Source organism: Chlamydotis macqueenii, chromosome 17, assembly GCF_036417535.1.
Source record: "Chlamydotis macqueenii isolate bChlMac1 chromosome 17, bChlMac1.mat, whole genome shotgun sequence".
Lineage (NCBI taxonomy): Eukaryota > Metazoa > Chordata > Aves > Otidiformes > Otididae > Chlamydotis > Chlamydotis macqueenii.
The window spans coordinates 617436-629827 of NC_141572.1; the positions used below are offsets into that span (position 1 = coordinate 617436).

At 58.3% G+C, this 12392-nt stretch overlaps 1 protein-coding gene across 1 annotated transcript; it reads right to left on the bottom strand.

The window, feature by feature from the left end:
- Positions 1-1102: 1102 nt before the first annotated feature.
- On the bottom strand, positions 1103-4986 carry MYL2 (myosin light chain 2). Its single transcript, XM_010123523.2, has 7 exons — positions 4914-4986; positions 4049-4138; positions 3311-3386; positions 2857-2961; positions 1598-1673; positions 1467-1515; positions 1103-1339 (listed from the first exon to the last, which is right to left on the bottom strand). Exons 1-7 carry the CDS (start codon positions 4914-4916, stop codon positions 1241-1243), a joined length of 498 nt encoding a protein of 165 aa, XP_010121825.1. The 5' UTR covers positions 4917-4986; the 3' UTR covers positions 1103-1240.
- Positions 4987-12392: the final 7406 nt, after the last annotated feature.

Here is a 12392-nt window from a genome sequence, read left to right on the forward strand (position 1 = left end):
CAGCAAAAATATTGCAGTCTCCAGGAGCTGCCTTGGCTGTGTGTGGGGCTGGGTGGAGGGAGAAGGAGTGTGGGGTCCCCGCCTGCCCTCCTGGCCTGGGGACAGTGGTCCCCAGAGGGGTGAGGTGGGATGTCCCTGCTCCCAGGGTGGAGGGACGGTCCCCAGGCTCTGTGAGGGGGATTCAGCCTGGACCTGCTCCACGTGCCTGCGTTAAAACTCAGCATCAGTGAATTTTAAATGAACTCCGCTCATTAGCATGGATGGCTACGGAGAGGAGGTAACGAAGGAGTACAGGACATCCTCATCTCCGAGATAAGGGGAACCAAACCCATGACTCAAGGGAAAATAAGACCTTCACATCAGGCAGGAGAACAAAGACCTTGATAACCGAGGGGCCCAAGCCAGGAGACAAGGAAACCAGCGACCAGCTGCAAACTTTGGAGATAAGGAGATGGCCTGTCTAGAGATGAGGAGGGGACCTGGTGAGGAGCGAGCAGACCCCGGCCCTGAAATGCCGTTGGGCTGCACAGTGTGTGAGGTGGGAGCTGAGATTGTGAAGGGTAGAATTGCCCAGGGGTTTCTTTGTTCGGGGTCCCTCGTGGGAGGAGCCCAGCTCCAGCTGAAATAAAGCGGCTCTGTGGCAGAAGCCAGGTCCAAACTCTTCGTTCCGGTCAGGGCTAAGCCTGGATCCAGCTGCACCCGGGCTCCTTCCTGGGATGGGGTTTAGAAAGCAAGGGGGTCCAGTCTGAGTCCCACGACTCAGTGGAAGGGTCTTCCCGGGCTCTTCTCTACCAGGGGATGAGTACACTTGGTAGATGTTCCCTGCTAAGCTGGGAGAACCAGGCAGCTCTCTGCTGCCTAAAGTAAAGCCGAGCTCAGTGCTGGGCTGGTGGGACCAGGTGGCCGCTACCCAAAGCCCGGTGCAAAATGGGCTGGTTGGGGCTGGGAGCTGGGCCAGGCTGGGAAACGGCGGGGCTGAGGGACTCAAGGGTGTGCAGTGGGGCCGGGAGGCTGGGGGCGGCAGGGTCCGGGGGCTCCCCCTGGGCACAGACGCACCGCGCAGACACGCCACGCAAGCCCAAGCACCACGCACACCGGCAGCTGGATTTCCTCTCGCCAAAAGGCGGTTTAATGTGGATGCCATTCACATGTTCCCCAGGGGGAGAGGCAAGGGGAACCCCTCCCCGTGCGACCTCCGGAGAGGCGATGCCATGGTGCCAGCCCCGCTGCCGAGCGTGGGCTAGTCCTTCTCTTCGCCGTGAGTAATGACGTGGACGAGGTTTTTGTAATCCAGGTTGCCCGACATGTCTGGAGGGAAGGCTGCAAACATCTGATCGACCTGCCGGGAGAGAGCCGGGGTGAAAAGGCGTCACAGGAGGGGTTGGGGCTGGGGCTGGGAGGAGGGCTGGGGGTCTGTCGGGATGGAGGGCGTGGGGGGCAGGCAGAGGGCGGGAAGGAGCTCGTACCTCTTCCTGGGAAAACCTCTCACCCTGCGTCATCAGCATTTCTTTGATGCTGCGAACAAAAGAGCGCAGTGAACACCTGGGAGGGCTCAGTGGGGACCCCTGCCCTCCCCCTCGGGCATCCCTGCACTCACTAGGCGGATTTCAGGCCTTTCCCCTCCGGATCGAACACCTTGAACGCATTCAGGATCGTCTCCTCCGGGTCGGCACCTGCAGAGGACAGGACCACAGCCGTTGGAGGAGGAAGCCAGCTCCAACTTCCTGCTTCCCCCAGCCTTTTGGGGGCAAGATGGTGGGGCAGGCTGGGAAGCAGGGTCCCTGCAGGAACGCTGACCCCACAGCCCACCCATGCCAGCTGGGGCCTTGAGCGCGGGTGGTGGCATGTAGAGGAGCAGACCTGGGGTGGTGGTGCGCTCACAATGCCGGCGGTGTCACCACCGCCCTGGCATTCGGCGTCTATCTAATCTTCCGAGTGTATTTTTAGAGCTGCAGGCACCGGCCCTTGGGGCCGCGTCGCCTCCCGGAGATCTGCGGGGAGGCTGCATGCCTCAGCTTGCATAAGTGATACGGGGTGCAGCTGGCGGGGCCGTTGGGTCAGAGTCGGGCTGCAGCCAGTGTCCTTGCCAGGGTGGCCGTCGGTGCCACCACTGGTGTCAGTGGGCTCAGAGGTGCCGCAAGATCTCCTGTCCCCTTTTTCTGTGGGGACAGCAGCATCACAGCCTGTTGGGTTTCTTTTTTTAGTGGCTGGGGAAACTGAGACACGGAGACCTGCTCATAGCCCTCAACAGGTTGGGAACACACAGGATGAGATCCAGGTCTTCAGATGGGCAGCCCCAGTCCTGCCTTTGGGACTGTTGGTATTGCAAGTGAGGACGAGTTTTGGGGTGTGGGGTCCTCCCTGGGGACAGTTGCTCAGGGTACATGACGCTGAGTTTGTCCTATCCGTGGTGTCTCGGGACGGAGTGGCAGGGACAGTGCCTAAGTCCAGGATTTGGAGGACGAGGACTGGAGCTCTTGGCGAGAGGGCTTATTGCTGGTGATGGTCCCGCTGAAGCCTCAGTCTTTGGGGAGGTCCCTGTGCTGCCACCAGGAGAAGGTGGCACTAAGGGATGCAGGCAGGATGGGTGAGGGAGATCGTTTCACAGGTATCCCGTGGTCGTCCCCAGGTGTCACCTCTTGGCCATGGTGTAGGAGGCGTCTTTGGTCTGACCCACCTCGCAGGCTCCCAGGCAGTTAGTGCCACCTGCCCCTCCTTTAGCAGCTCCTTTAGCAGCAACTTGGAAGGGTGATGGAGGCCCCGGGAGCTGGGTGGCTTCCCCAAGTGGGACAGGATAGCAGTGGTGGTGTGGGTGCCCCCTGAGCCCCCGCCCCTGCTCCCCGGGTGCTCTCTCACCTTTGAGTTTCTCCCCAAACATGGTGAGGAACACGGTGAAGTTGATCGGGCCGGGAGCCTCCTTTATCATCTCATCGATCTCCTCGTTTTTCACATTCAGGCGCCCTACGGAGAGCAGCGTTGGGTGAATCTCCTGTCCTTGTCTGGCCGCAAATGCACGCGGACCTCTGAGCTCTGCTCTACATGCCGTGGGCTAACGGACACAACGACACACTGTGGGAGCCTTGCCCTGCAGGTTTTTCCCCCATCCCAACTCAGAGCTGCTCCGAGTCACCCCATGTGGGACCTCACCAGCCAACAGGAGTGGTTTCGGGTCAGGAGGTTTCCAGCAAAACAGGAAATCCAGTTAACCAGTGGGGCTTGGATACCTGGGGGCTCGCAGCTGGTTTCTCACTTAATAGGTCTAGTGCTGGTGAAGCTGTCTGGGAGGGGAGGGTCCTAGAAGGGGGCTCACCGAGCGCAGCAAACGTGTCTCTCAGATCCGCCTTGTCGATGAAGCCGTCCCGGTTCTGATCCATGATGGTGAACGCCTGGAAGCACAGGAGGAGGCCAGGGAGCACAGGGAGACCTGTTGGCCTTTGCGAAGGCTTTAGCATCCTCCTCCTCCTCCCTTCGACTCGGATGGGACAAGGGCACTTTGAGCCCTGCCCAGGATGGCGATTTGGCGGTCCTCACCCAGCGAGGCAGCAACAACCTAACCCAGCAGCAAACCTCGTCCCGTGCCCTTGGGCAGCGCGAGGTGACAGCTTCCTACGGCAGCCCAAACCCTACACCCTGCAGAACCTCTGCCTTGGACGAAGGCCTCTCGCCCCGGGGATGAGACCAACTGGGGAGGACAGCCTGAGCCGTCAGCTCCCCCAACTGGGACCAGTTATCCCTGAAACTGGGATCTACATGTGCCAGCCGTGCAGGGGGTAAGTTGTGAAGAGTTCCTGGCAGGGCAGGTGGGAGCTAGCTGGGATGCTCCCGCTCTCCTGGATGCTGCCGGATCTGCCGCAGGGTGCGGGCTCCTAGGAAGCTTTGAGGCGATGCTGTATTTAACAATGTCACCGGGTCATTATTCGCACTTTTAAAATAAAATGGCTCAAAAGCGGGCGTGCTGCCCGCTGTCCGCGTTCTGGAAACACTGAAGAAAGAGCTGAGGGTCACATTGCATCAAGGACCCCTGGTCCTTTCTACCAAACCCACCTACCTCTTTGAATTCCTGGATCTGGGCCTGCTCGAACATGGAGAAGACGTTGGAATTAGCACCTTCAATCCTCTTCTTGGCTTTCTTGGGTGCCTGCAGGGGTCCAAGTATGTACTGCTAACTCACTGGCTTTTTATGGTGTGGAACAAAAGCACGAAACTGCCCTATTCTTGGTCCTGAGTCCTTCACGGCGGCGCTGGGTTGGTTCTGCCACTGCCCTTGGTGCTTTTACTGTGCGTTGCTCAGGAGCTCTGAGCACACGCAACCCTCCAAGTTGTTAAGATCCCAGCCTAAATTACAGCTCTGTCTTTACTTTCCTGGTGAATTTCACCAAACAGGTCCAAGGAAAGAAATCGCTTCCCCACCGAAGGCTACGGCGGGTAAGAGGATCGGCACTGGGGTGAGATCTTCCCTGGCGGAAAACCAGGATTTTGGAGCGCTGCTGGGGTTGCACGTAAGGGCTGTAGTCATTAGGCACTTCCTCACATTTCTGTGCCTCTCGCTAAGGACACAGCACTTATTAAAATGTTTACTTATTAAAAAATCACTGTCCCACCCTGCCCATCGTCCCTTGATCCGGACACGCGCGGAGGGGTCTGCCGGGAGGAGGCAGAGCGGGAGGGTTTTGGGGGACGCAACGGCCCTTCCTCTCCCTGCGTGGAGGGAGGGAAAGCAGAAAGATGGCATTTGGACGCCAAAACAGTCTGCCCTGGTTGGAAAGCTCTGCCAGCATGGGAGACACCTTTCATCCCTGCAGGATGCTGCCGACGCAGCCAGAAGCTCGCCGGCTTGCCCGTTAAAGCTGTCCTGGTGAAAAAGCGAAAGGATTTTGCCTCTTCCCGCAGACCCTTCGGGCTCTTGTACTCACCATGGCTTCGCACAGCCGCCGATGTCACTGCGAGGGGCGTCTTGGAGTCAATCCCTCGCTTCCCCCGGCCTGAAACAATAAATACGTCCCGCTCCGGGTTAAAAATAACCCCATGCCCACTTTTGGCTGTAATAGGTAAGCGAGCCGCCCCCAGCCCTCTTGTCTCTGGCTTTCTCTGTCCCCCTCTGTCTAATCTGGAATAGCAGCTTGTGGTTGTCACTGGCTGACGTGACATGTGAGCCAGAGAGGACTTCAAGGTTAAGGAAGTGCCAGGCGGCCCCGCAGCTCCCACACTGGAGATGCTGACCCGAGGCGGGGGCTGCGCAGGAGCGATCCCACCTGCCTTTGTCACTCGGGCTGGGGCCAGGCTTTTCCCTGCCGCTGGGACGTGCCAGGAGGGCTTTTGTCTCGGGGGGACAGTCCCCGAAGCCTTGGGACATGGATGTTTCGCCACGGTCCTGCCGGGAGCCTTCAATCCCTGTTGCGGTGTCTGCATGGCAAAGCCGGGTGCTGCTCGGCTGCTGGAGGTGGAGGAGCCCCGTGGTCCTGGGTGCAACGGGGTCCCATCGCTTGTGATGCTCGAGGAGCAGAAGCGGCTGCCTGGCCACCCTGTCCCTTGCCGAAGGGGATGGTCCTTGCCACAGTACTGACTCGGATGCGTCTGAGACGGCCGGGATGAGGCCGGAGGCGGATGCCGAGCTCCTGCAAAGCCAGGCAGGCACGCTGGGCTCCTCTCTCATGTGTCACCCCCCACCGGGGCACCTGTCACCCAGTTAAGCCAAACATTTGCTCGCCCTGGTCCCAGACGCACACACGATTAACTCTCCCCATCCCGAGCTCTGGCGAACAGTGCGGGGCCACATCCAAGGATGCCTGCCAGCCGCCGCTGTGGCCTGACACGCTCCGCCGTGCCTGGCACGACCCTGACCCGGTGGCTGCCTGGACCTCACTGCCCTCACCGCCGCCCGGCATCGTCCCCTCCGCGTGCCGAGGAGGCTGGTGGGACAGGGCTGGGAACAAAGGCAGCATGAAACGGGATCCTCGGAGTTCCAGCTCTGCCAGACACTGCCCTTGTTCCCTCAGGGGACACAAATATCGCATTGAATCCCTGGCATTCGCCGCTCGGTCCCACCTCAACGCCCGGCTGCTGTGGCTGAGCCAGCAAGGACGGCATTGCACGGGGGGTTTAAGTAGGCAGCAGGGAAAAGCGCCCAGAGAGGAGAAAACTTCGGATCCAGGAATGGCTGCCTTGTCTGGACGAAACTGCAGCCGAGGGCAGGGATTTCAGGATGGGGTTTGGGATCAGTCTGAGGAAAAGGTCAGGCGAGAGCCAAGGGGCAGAGGTGGGGCGAGGCCCAGCCCCGGGCACGCGGGCACGGCCAGGGATGAGGGGGATCAATCTCAGCCCAGACGCTCCCTCCTCCTGCCAAGTTCAGTTGGATGCATCGGCCAACCGAGCCCAATTACCTTAATTTGTGGCATTAAGGAAAAATCCATAAGCATCAGGGAAGTGATGTGTAGCGGTTTAAGGGGATCGGTCGGCCATGGAGCTGCCGGCGCTGCCCGGGTGCTGCCCATCCCTGGCTCCGTGTCTGTGCCGGGGCAAGGCTGGCGACGCAGGAGGCAGCCCTGGAGCCAGAAAGATTTCCCAGAATTTTTTTTTTTGGGGGGCGGGAAACACCATTTCTGCCTGCCCAGCCTGGAAGAGGGCAGATCTCGGTCTCTCCCTGGTGTTCCCCATGCTGCGGTTGGGGGCGAGATGGTGGCTGGGGGCTTTGAGGGGCCGGCTGCACCAAGCGCAGCCCAGAAATCCTGGCCGGGGATGGGGGGCAGATGGCTGCCTGTGTTTCTGCCGTAATTTGTAAGACAGTGCATCTGCTCTGCTGCTCACTTCTCGCCGTCAGACGTAATCCTCTGTGCTGCGCGGGCCAGATCCTGTCCCTGCAGCGAGGATCCTGGTCCAGCCTGGGGATGGAGGCGGCTCCAGGGACATCTTTTCCTTCTCCTGCTGTGGATGTTGGGGGATTTAGTGGCATCCAGGAACAACTGAGTGCTTTAACTAGAGATATATTTCTATATATGCTTATGGACTCTGCAGTGAACAAAAGAGCTGTTGGGAAGTGGCTGCAGCCTGTGAATGGCTGTCGGGGAACAACACGTACCTGTGCCATGGCGAAATCGAGCGTTGTCCCTTCTTATCAGCAAAAGAGCCTGTGTTTTACATGAAAAAGCCTTTCTAATTAATAGGACAGCCCCTCTTGAGCGCGATAAAAAATGGAGTCAAAAGGATTTGATTAACCCCCGCTCTTTTCCAGGCGCGCGCTCTGCCTGAGCGAGACGCGTGCCCGTGCCCGAGCTGAGCCCTGCCCGTGGCCGATAACGAGCTGCCCTCGTCCCGGCGAGCCCGGCAGCATCGCGCCCAGCGGTAGCCCCGAATCTGGACATTGACAGAGCTGATTTGGGGGTGAGGGCTAGCCGAGCACAGCCATATCAGCGTGCTGGGATGCTCCAGAGCCTGCCCCTGCAGCCGCTCGCTCCACGCTGGTGCGGTTTCCTTATGAATATCTTCTGCTCCAACTGATATTTTTTCCTGCGATCAGATACATTTGACTAAACTAATACATATGTATACACGCCGGTACGTTCCCATCCAACCCAATGTAAATTACCTTTGACCAATACATTTTCCCAGGAAATCAATGCATTTTAACACTGGATAATATTTATGAAATTGAATTTTTTTTTTATTGAAGCTAATGCAATTCTCTTCTATTTTATGCATTTTTATTAAACTAATGCATTTTAAATTAAACTGTTGTGTATTAACTACAATGGCTCTTGGTACTTACAGTAAAATAATATATGTTTGCTGAAATCCGTACATATTCCAAACCCAGGAGTTTCCAGTTAACAAGGCTATATCAAATATAACAAATGCGTGTAGCTACTTAATTTGATGCTTATATACACTGGCTGGTTTATTTGTTTATTGGTAATGATTACTTTTAAAGGGAGAACGCTTATTAAAGACAGAAGGATGGATTCCTGTGCCTTCCAGAGCTGCAGCTTGAGGCTGGCGGCGGTGGCCACCTTGTCCCCGGTGCTCATGCCGAGGGGGGTCACAGGGGTGGCCTGCGTGTCCCAGGGCTGGCTGGTGGCTGATGCCTCTGTGCCCTCGGCCACATCCCCGCGCCCCGGTTCCCACTGCGTGGGGATTTTGGGGCATCGCTCCCTTTTCCTTGGGCTCGTCCTTGCTCATCACGCTCCCCCCTCCATCCACAGCCCCTTTCTGCTGGCAGCATCTTCAGGAGCTTTCCAAGAGTTTTATCCATCTCCCCTCGGGGTTCAGAAGGTTTCGATGTTTAACAGCTTGTTCCAGACAGACTTAATTTAGCAGCTTTGCCTGATTCAGCTGCATTTTGACTCGGAAGGAGCGATGGCCAGGAGGGTTTGCCCAGCTCAGGGGTCTGGGGAAGAGGTGCTGCCTGCAAAGCGGAGCCGGGAGCCGGCTGGCCTGAGGACAGGGAGGTGATGGGGGTGAGGGCAGATGACACCCTCATTCCTGAGCCGCTAGCCTGTCCCGGGGATGTGCCCCGTGCTGTGCACAGGACACAGCCCCAGGAGGAGGCAGCCATCCTGGCCTCCCAAGCCGCAGCATTGACGGGGAGAGGCCATAAATAGCAGCATTATCTGCTGTGCGTACACTGAATGGCGCCGTAGTCGAGATAATTTGGGCGAAGCAATAAAAGAGGAAAATTAATTAAAGAGCATGTGCTAATTGTAGGGGGAATGTGCCTGGAAATAAGTCTGCCTTGGCAGAAATGCGGCCAGTGGGGGGATCTGGGCACCCTCCCTGCCTATCTTGGGGCACCGAGGGCTGAGGCCGGGCACAGCTCAGTGGAGGGGAGATGGAGGGGTGCTGTGCCCCTCGCCCTGCGCCCTCCTGTGCCTCCCGCGTCCTTTAGTGTCCCCCTCTGGCTGTCCCCCCGCGGTGACCAGCCGTGCCCCCACCCCGGTGCCCCCCGTGTCCGGCCGTGCGCCCCCGCCCCGCCCCGGCGGGACGCGTTTGCAGTTCCCAGGAGCGGCCGCCAGGTGGCGCCGTCGTAGCGGGAGCGGTGCGGGCGCTGCCCGGTCCCCGGCCGGGCGGGGGTGGGGGGGGAGGAGGAGGAGGAGGGAGAGGGGCCATGGGGAGAGGGGCAGGAGGGAGAGGGGCCATGGGAAGAGGGGCCATGGGGAGAGGGGCTATGGGGAGAGGGGAGCGGGCCATGAAGATACGTCACCTGCAGCAATGTGCTTCCATGCTCTCAAACACTTTAACCCGTTTGTGGGAATTTGGGAAAGAGGCCAGCCTGGCTCCGTACCCCACTCCCCTGGGCTGGCAGAGGCCGGGCAGGGCCAGGTGTTGCTGGGGAGCAGGCCAGGACCTCCTGGGGTGGTGGCACACTGGCCCAGGTTGCCCAGAAAGGTGGTGGATGCCCCATCCCTGGAAACATTCCAGGCCAGGTTGGACGGGGCTCTGAGCAACCTGATCTGGTTGGAGATGTCACAGCTCCTTCCAGGGGGGTTGGACTGGGTGGGCTTTGAAGGTCCCTTCCAGCCCAAACCGCTCTGTGATTCTACGACCCTGCAGCGAGGGGCACGGCGGGGCAGTGGGACCCCTGCCAAGGTTTCCCTGCACCCCAGGTCCCAGCTCTGCTTGGTGACAGCTTACAGGAGCCACGCTGCTTGCCCCTGCCCGGGATGGCCACGGAGCTCCAGGGCTCCACAAGGGTCTTCCTACTCTGTGCCCAGGCGTGAAGCTGGCCCCAAGCTCCCGGCTGGCCCCAAGGCCTGACTGGTCCCCAGTCGTCCTGATCGCACTGCTGTCCCTCGGCGTGGGTCCTTGTATCCCTCTGCTCATCTTCGGGACAAGGTGGCCAAGCGAGGTCAGCATCACCGCTGGCACGTGGCTCTGGCTGCCACCATCGCCCCTCGGCTGCCTTACGGGGCCAGATCACCGCACAAAGGACTCATCACGTGGATCACAAACGGCAGGAAGGCGAGAATAAATTAACGCCTGAAATGAGAGCGTGCTGAAATCTAACAATATGTATATTTTTTTAAGTACACAGAAAAGCCCCTTCCATATTTTAATTAAAAGCCTTTCAGAAGAGGAGGCAAGGGGCTGCCATTTACAACGGGCTATTGTCAGGCGCACAAAGCAAACCGTTCCGGAGACAAACTGATTTATTAACCTGGGCCTCGCAGCGCTCCCTGGGGCGGGTGAGCCCTGGGCGGCGGGGAGGCGGCCGGGCCCGGCTCCCCTTGCTCTCCCCAGGGCGCCCCAGGACACCGGGGAGGGAGCGTGCCGCCCTGCAGCTCTCCGTCCCTCTGCGCCGCGCCAGGCACAGCCCCTCTCCTCTTCCTTGCTGCTCTCATCGATTTATTAATGATTTGGCCAAACAGAAACATTCCTCCAAAGCCCACAATTTAATTTGCTCACCAAAGATGCCAAGTGAGTTTTATTTTTGATTTATGAGCAAGCTCCTCTGTTCCCCAGGCAGCAGAGCGGGGCAGTGATTTATGGACGTGAGATCAGCTTTGCGGGCACAGGGAGAAGGTCCCCTCGCTGGAACCCGTCCCTGACCCCTGGAGCATCTTGGTCATGAAGAGACTGGGTCATCCCCAGTGCTGGCACGGAGTGGACACCTTGGTATCGAAGAGCAAAAACCAGCCCTCACGCTAGCAAAGACCACCCATCCCACCTGGGTTATTGAGCCATCCTACAACCAAAGCTCCGCCTGTGCGCGGCCCTGAGAGAGGGATGGGAATGAATTCCCATGGAGGGATGGGATGGGATGGGATGGGATGGGATCCTTCTTCCCCATGCACAGCCTGGGCTGGCTAATTACAGCCTCATTAAGCCAAAGATAAAGCACCTGCCTAGCACCACCAGGAGACCCAATCCCATTATGAATCTCAACGCTTCCCACTTGGGCTCTCTGATTTTTGTGGCTGTGGGGGTTAAGAGAGGATCTATTTATAGTGCTTGGGTTCCCAGATCCAACAAGGTCAAGATTCCAGCTCAGCATTTGCATTGTGCCTGGGGTTCCCTGGTTCCAGATGGATGCTTTTGTTGCAGAATGATGAGGGGGATCTGCTGTGGGACCAGATCTGGAGGCGGGGGAGAGGCTGGAGCATGCCGGCTCTCTCTAACACAAACTGCCCTGGCTCTTGCAAATCATCTCTTTGAACTCCGATTTTTCTGTTCACTTGTTTTTCTGCCTGAGGCATTTTGCAATTGTGGGATTGTGAGCAGCTATGAGAGGAAGAGATGAGGAGGATGAGATGATTTCACAGCTGTTTGTGCTATACTCTGCTACCAAGGTCGCTTTGGGTGTCTGCCTCATCCTTTTGGACAGTTTTCCTGGCTCAGGTGAACTTCAGACACCAAGAAGGGAAGGAGCATGCCTGTCCCTGTGACAGCTGGAATTTTTAGTGGAATCTTGAGAGTCCCGCAAAACGCGGGTAACGGCAGCAGGACAGTACCCAGGGTGCCAGGTGGGACCAAGCCCAGCGGTGGCCAAAGGGCTGCCTTCTCCCCAGCCACACGTAGAAGAAGGCTCCAGTGCTGCGATGTTTGCTGCGGCAAGAGGAGCTGCGAGCTTTGGGGCTGGGACGGTGAAGGACTACGCGTGCCAGCTGCAGGAGCGTTTGTCCTGGCTCTGCTGGCATCCACACACACAGGTAGCGGAGGCTGCCACGGCGACTGACCACCTCCTTCCAGCCCATCGGAGCACCGGGATCTCTACAGCGGCACGTGGTGACAGGTAAGGCGGCGGGGACCGGCGTGCTGGCGAAGGAGTGGGCTGCTGCCCGTCACCCTCGTCCTCTTCTTGGTTTTGGAGCCCCAGGCTCTTCTATGCACAGAGACACGTGTGTGTCTGTGCAACGGCTTGGGCTGTTCTGCTTCTTAGCAGGAACCTTAAAATATCGCGCTCGGTCTGCAAAATGCGTCCGACGGGGCAGCTCGGCCTTCCTGCGCCCAAACGCGCGTCGCGGCCCGCAGCGCTGGCTCTCTCCTGGGCAAACACAGTGGGACTCTGCGTTCCCCCGGAAAAAATAAATTAACGTGCAAAAGGCCTTTGGGTGTTGGTGTGGTCGGCGTGACAGGATACGGGGCAAATCGGGGCAGGAGCTGTGAAGTTTGGTGGTTTTTTGGTAGGAAAGCAAAGGGGGTGTTGCTGGACAGGCTTTGTTCTGTGCCCTGTTCTGGTGTTGGAGTTGTGTGAATTCTTCGGAGCCCGTCCACGTGAAGTCATTTAAAAATACAGTCCTCAAACAATCCAAATTTGGGGTTTTTTTTTTTTTTTTTCTTGGCGGTGCTGTGCTGTGAGTGGCTTTGCTGTGGCAGCTCCGGCCAGGGTCAAAGGTGCTGGATGTGTCAGGTTAGGAGAAGCAAAAAAAAAAAAAAAAACCCTGAAAAAGTTTCAACCGGTG